The 6,818-nt window shown below is 42.5% G+C and overlaps 1 protein-coding gene across 1 annotated transcript; it reads left to right on the top strand.

Annotated features, from left to right (window-relative positions):
- Window positions 1-66: 66 nt before the first annotated feature.
- LOC119884559 (zinc finger protein 2 homolog) lies at window positions 67-3,441 on the top strand (the record flags this gene model as incomplete). The annotated part of the gene is given in 2 exon segments (XM_038694945.1): window positions 67-336; window positions 2,552-3,441. Coding segments are annotated over 2 exon segments (1,160 nt in total), but the record flags the coding sequence as incomplete, so codon positions are not given.
- Between the last annotated feature and the right edge of the window lie 3,377 nt (window positions 3,442-6,818).

The following is a 6,818-nucleotide window of genomic DNA, read 5'->3' as shown; positions in this document are numbered from 1 at the left end:
CAGCGCGCGTCAGAGTGAGCTGCGTGTCTGTAACGGAGTGTGTCTGGAGGAAAAGCTGCTGTAAACATGTCTAAAGTCCAAACGCTGAGAGCTTTTGTCCAGCAGCGACTAAGTGCGGCTGCTGAAGAGATATTTGAGCTGTTTGAAAGAACGATAGCAGAGTACGAGGAGGAACTTTGTGGACAACGCAAACTACTGGACGCTGTTTTCAAGCCTGAAGTCCGGTTACACAGAGCAGGTTTGTGCACTTTACTGCTTATTCTCGCTGGAAACTGCTGGGAGTCTTCGTCTAGGGCCCAATGTCCAGGCTCAGACTTGGAGGCGCGTTCCCGGCAAGTGCGCGAGGACATTTTGAGCCCTTTATAGGGGTCTATAAAATTTCGTAAGTCCGCATTTCTGCAGACGTTGGCTGAGGAACTGCCCACATTTCATAGCGGTATCACGTGAAACACTTGGGTTAGGGGAAGCGAGAAATCCGCGTTATAAGAGAAGAAGAAAAGCTGGAAACAAACAAGCATCGACACCAACGCTGATGTTAATACTGTGAAGGTTTTCTAAACTTAAGATGCTGCATAGATCACGTGAAGTCAGAGGAAAGCAGTCACCTTATTACACACTTCCTTTATTCAACTATTCATTTTAGTTTTTTCTTAATGATGCTGACCAACAATAGTTAAGGATTATTGACAAATATGGACATTTCCCTCTCCTCCACTCTGCAGGGCGAGAGCCTGCGGGACTGAAAAATCAGGCAAAAGCATAAAATAAAGTGCAAAGTGTCTCAGCGTTGTCAAGGTAAAGGGATAAAGTGTCAAAGTGCTGTCCTGTTTACAGCATTTTGAGCCCTCGCAGCCTCTTAAACTCATTCCCTTTCCAAGTAACGTCAGTAAAGTCTGTGAGGGTTCAGGCTGGGGACATTGGGATTCGGCCTGAGTTTCTATGTTTTGGGGAACAGAGATCCTCTCCCGTCCAGCAAAACAGCAAGAAAGGAGAACACTACACAATCTCACAGCTTGACCTAAACCCTAGTGGACAGAAGAAGGAAAGGTTAAGGATAGAAAACACAACACATAAGATAAGACATAACAACATAATAATTTTAAGAAGTAATAATAATAGTAAAAGAACATGCATAAAAGCATAAACAATTTTCTGCCGTAACGGGAAAGATTCATATCCTTTACTGCAGTAAAAGTACTAATACCACTGTGTGAAAATACTGCACTGCAAGTAAGAAACGTTTTTATATGTAAAAATGTGATGGGGCACCAACCATTTAAAAAGGTAGGCTATACCAGTGAACTACAAAAGTCCCTCTTGCTACTGATGTGTTTTTTTAACATACCAACAAACAGCATGGCTCAAAACACTTTTTTTTTACAACAACAACAACACCGGTGCCGTGGCATCTTAAAATGAGGTGTGGTCAGGCAAATTGTTGGCGCATTGCTATCTTGAGGCAATAGAAAGCGATTGCAAATCCCCCACCACCACCAAAAAAGGGGCTAAAGTCAACGGAGCAGTATTTCACTGTTTATTTTAGGGTGCATTACCTCCGAAGATGCGCTTAAGAGATGCTGTGTGCATTTATGCACGAGGCACAGCAGCGCAACGTCCTTGATTATTAAAATCTCCCGTCACGCTGACAGGATTATCAGGATCTAATGTTAATTCATGTTCTGTGTCCTGCTACACATCTAAAAGCTCTCACACACAGTCCAGGTTCATACAGTCAAACAGTTTGGAGTAAAGCACCGTCCTCCTGATCAATCCTGAGCTCCATCAGAGCGTCTGAATTATTTCAGAAGTTAAATGTTGAAGTCTGTTTACTCTGGAGAGTTTCCGCTGTCCGGTCATGTCAACTTTATAACTACATTATCTTATTTTTTTTTTGCTGCTTAAATGGCCCACAATATTTGCTGTGACTTTATTCCACACATGGAAACATTTAAAATGAAATAAGAAAACACTCAAACAGCAATAAAACACAAAATAAAGAAACTACATATATGTGACCCACAGTGAGGGTCTGGATAGTCGTTTCATAGAGAAGACAGCTTCTGTCTGTTAACAGACACTTCACTGATAAACCAAAGAGCTACAGGGGAACATTAGGTTTCATGATCAGAGACAGTTTTTATATCAAGTACACATCCCCTCTCGACTGTGAGTCTACAATTCAATCAGTCAATTGATTGTTTAAATATTGCGGCGATCATCCACTATTAAAATGGCAATGCACCAAGGTACAAGCACAACTGGCTTTTGAAGGGAATGGGGGATGACACTCTGATGGGTTTATTGCGTGTTACACCCAGAACACACTCATGACTAATTCACCAACTAAGTACAAACCTTTTGAACCATGCGCCTGGTACTTGACTATTTTTTCCACCGTTAAACTAGTAATTTTGGAGTTGGACCCACCCCAAACACAACTGCGCCACATGCTTTAGGCCGTGCACTTAGATGGTTAAAATACGGCTCTAAATCTCAAAAACAGGAAATTACAGAATTCTAAAACATGCATGTATTTCATTATTTTCTACAGAAGTCCAGTTGTTTATTGTTGAAAAAGGACGATGTTCCCCCTGAGCAGCAGGGGTGGTGCCCCGGCCTGGACCAGGAGGACCCGCAAGAACCCCCAAACAGCCCCAGCCTGGACCAGGAGGACCCACCAGAGCCCCCACACATTAAAAGCGATTGGAGCCCCAGTCTGGACCAGGATGACCCACCAGAACCCCCACACATTAAAGAGGAACAGGAGGAACTCTGGACCAGTCCGGAGGGAGAGCAGCTTCTAGGGTTGGAGGAGGAGTTCACATTCACTCCAGTCCTTATGAAGAGTGAAGAAGACAATGAAGAGAGACCTCAGTCCTCGCAGCTTCATCAAAGACTCACTGAACAAATGAAAACAGAAGCTGATGGAGAGGACTGTGGAGGACCAGAACCAGCCAGCAACTCGGATCCACATAGATATTTACAACCAGCTACTCATGTCAGGACATCATGCTCCTCTGAACCTCAGACCGATGAGATTTGTGAATGGCAGGGGACCATGGAAACTCGATCAGGAGTAAACCCTCTGAAAATTAACAGTGGATGTAACACTGTTGGTAAATCATTTAGCTGCTCTAAGTGTAGTAAAGTATTCCGCCACAACTCGGGTCTGAAGAGACACATGAGAATTCACACAGGCGAGAAATCATTTAGTTGTTTTGTCTGTGGTAGAAGATTTGCACATAAGTTTCAACTGAGACAGCACTTGACCGTCCATTCAGGGGGGACACCCTTTAGTTGTATAGGTGAAACATTGGCAAAAAGCTCAGATTTGACCTCACATTTAAGGGTTCATACAGGAGGAAAACCTTTTACATGCTCAGTTTGTAAATCAAGTTTTCGTTCCAGACGCAATTTGTCCAGACACATGAGAATCCACACGGGGGAGAAACCATTTTGTTGCAGCATTTGTAATAAAAGATTCATTCGGCTCGATTATGTGAAAAAGCACAAGTGTGATGGCAAGAACAGTGGAAGTAAATGAAGCTGCAGAGATGCTTGTTGAGTCGATTCCTTCCAGCAGGATTGAAGTACTGAGGGCAAGACTCGATACTGATCAGTTCAAAACTGTGGCACAGAGTCCAAAATAAGTCGTGCTTCACCTTTTCAGTAGGCGTGGGGGGGGGAATCGATACAGCATAGTATCGTGATATTTGCCATGGCAATACTGTATCGATACACAGACGCCAAGTACCGATATCTTTATTATAAATTGCAGACTTTTAACTTTTTGGTAATAGAATAATAAAATCTATTACTTTTTTTAGTCCACTAGAAAACTTCATCAAGGATCATATAGAGGACTGAAAAAGTGATATGAACAAACAGAGAAATGTATCTTTTTAGATAAACAGATGTTGACAAAGTTTGACTTTTTGTACAGTACTTGAGAGTTGTTGGTTACTGTAATCATACTTCAACTGGGTGTCTTAGTCCCAGTACTTGTATGTATATTAATTGCAGTTGTTTTGTTGCTGCAACAAACCTCCCAAGAGTTGTTTTTCTTCTTTCTTCTCTTTTTTTTTTCTTCTTCTTCAGTCAAGACATGTTTGTTAATAATTTAGTTTCTGTGGATTGATAACGTTTGTTAACAATTAGAAGACACTAACAAAAATGTGTAAGGGGAAACAAGAATAGTTGTGGATCAATAAGTAATTTATAGAGCATATGTAGCATTGTTTCTAAATGATCGAACTTTAAATAATCATGCACGAAAACAAGTAAAACACTTGCAAAATGTAGTGTAACCTAAGACATAATAAAGATTTTGTAAACCTAATCTCAGCAGGTAAATAAGTTATTTTGGAGTTCTGGGGCTGATAGGTCTTAGTCACCAATCGTGCTCTGGGAACAACCAGAATGCCAACAGCAGTGGATGCTCAGAGGGCGTGCAGACTGAGAAGGGGTTAGTGGATCTTTGATGTAATTAGGAACTTGGTCATATAAAGCCTTGAAGTTCAACAATAACATTTTAAAAATCAATGCAGAGATTAACAGGAAGCCAATGGAGGGAGGCCTTAATTGGAGTTATAAGATCTTGTTTCCTTGAACCGGTAATAATCCTAGCAGCAGCATTTTGAACCAATTGAAGGTGAAAGAGAGAAGCCTTAATAAAACCTTGTAGAGGCCATTACAGATATATAGGAAGGAGAAATTAAAGCATGGACATCTCTGTGTAAGTCATGAATTGATGAGAAGGATCTAATTTTGGAGATTAACTTCAATAAGCTCTTGAAAACTCATCTCTTCCACATTTAACTCCTAACCTCTAACATACTCTTCCTGTGCTCTTCTTCTTCTATCCCCTTACAGTTCCCTTGTATTGACTGCACGTTTTTGTTAACTCTTACTTCTTTCCCCATTGATGTGATATGTGCTAATAGTTCTTACTAGTATTTATTGCTGCTCTTACTAATGTAGTATCAGTTGTAGATCTGTAGTTGATACTCTGTTGGTGCTTGTATGTTGTTCCTCAAATGTCAGTCGCTTTGGATAAAAGCGTCTGCCAAATGAGTAAATGTAATGTTAACTCAAGTTAAAGGAAGCATGACGGAACAACCTTTGGTATTTAAAACAAAGGCCAGAACGAAGTAAACAGACATTTCTTGCATTTGGCTTAATGTTATGTGATAGGGCTCCAATATTGTAGGAATGAAGGAATTGCGTGTTGCAAACAAGATCAGATCTCTAGGAGGAAAGTTGGTTTAGGCTGTTCGGATTAGTGGATTGTCACAGTAGTACTGTACATTATGTTCAGAAATGACCTGACCTAATGGCAGCACACAATGGGAGAACAGTAATGGATTGACTTTTGAGGAACGCCATGAGTGAAATGGGACGACAACAAAAAAGGTTCTACCTTTTTCTAAGGTTGCAACCCCAACTTTCAAGTAGAGGGATGGAGTGGTCTGCTGTACTCAAGTTTAGCAGCATGGGTTTTGACATTTATTTCTAGCATGGAAACTTAAATAAGGCTTTATCAGTACCGTGAAGAGCTCTAAAATCAGACTGACAGTTTTTGAATGCTGTCAGTCATAAACAATTAGTTGAAAGGCAATAACTTCCTCTGACACATACATCAATGATAGATTGCAAAAAGGCTCAGAAAATTCATGAATAAACAATTTAGTAGGTTTGTATGAAAGTATCCAAAGCAGAGAAATTAGATCAATCTTTCTAAATTTTCACATAGACATTTGCAATCCGCCATTTACAGTGTAAAAATAAACATCTGCCATCCGCCATCTGGGGTGCCTTTCATGACTCCCTGCGCTGGGGGGCTGGGCCCCCCTGAACCTACTCTAGGGCGGGACAGGGTTGTTGTTGGCTCTGGGGTGCTGGCGGTGCTCAAGAGGCACATGCTACAAGCCTTGGGCTAGAGGGACCTGGCGTCCTCTTGCCTTGGGAGGCGGGGGCCTCTGGGCTTTGGCTTTGGATTTTGCTCATGTCTGGGGCGGGTAGCGTGTCCCTGAGCCTGGGATCCATTGTCTCCTCTCCCTGCCGGGGCCCTCTTTGACAGGGATGGGGCTCCAGCTGCTTCCCCCTGCTGGCTCTCTCACAATGGGGGCGTGCAGCTGTCCTGAGTGCACATGGCCCTTGTTTTCATGGGGGGGTTGTTGGGGGTGGCAGACCGGGGGCTCTGGACTGGCCTCGGGTTCATGGGGCTTGGGGGGGGGTCTGCCTGCACTAGGGGGCATGGCCTCTGGTTGGTTCTTTATGCTTTTCATTAAGTTATTTATTTGATTTTTTTATTATTCCAGCTATCATTGGCTGTGCTGTGTTGTTTATTTATTTGCTTGACCGTTTTTCATTTTCATTCTCCCTCTCTTGTTTTCTTATGTCAACTATTTATTGCTGGTGTTCAGCTGGTTGCGTCTTTGTTTTTGTTATGTTTGTTTTATCTCCGCCCTAATCCCCCATCCCGGTTCTCTTGCAGGCGTTTCTCTGTGGTGTCTGTCTGTGTGGTGTTTGTGCCCCCATCCCCATTGCTGAAAGCGTAGATCTGGGAAGAGAGGGCCAATAACAAGGGCTGATGTTACACTCCGGTCCAGCAGGTGGCAGCACGCACCTTTAACGTTGCTTTGTAGTCCGCACAGAAAAACAAACACCAACGAGTATTTCCGGTGGCTAAACTGTCCAAGCAGAGCCTGCATGTGAGGATCAACGTGTTTAAGTGGACTCTGTTTAAACTTTCGGGATGTTTCACCTCAGACTCATCTCCTGTTAGCCGAGAATGCTAAAGGAAGTTAGCTTGTTAG

Source organism: Micropterus salmoides, unplaced genomic scaffold (assembly GCF_014851395.1).
Source record: "Micropterus salmoides isolate LMB-PRFRI ecotype aquatic unplaced genomic scaffold, ASM1485139v1 Ms_hic_scaffold_3535, whole genome shotgun sequence".
In the NCBI taxonomy this organism is placed as follows: domain Eukaryota; kingdom Metazoa; phylum Chordata; class Actinopteri; order Centrarchiformes; family Centrarchidae; genus Micropterus; species Micropterus salmoides.
The sequence above is the reverse complement of the archived record's forward strand: the minus strand, read 5'-3'. Positions and strand labels throughout refer to the sequence as shown.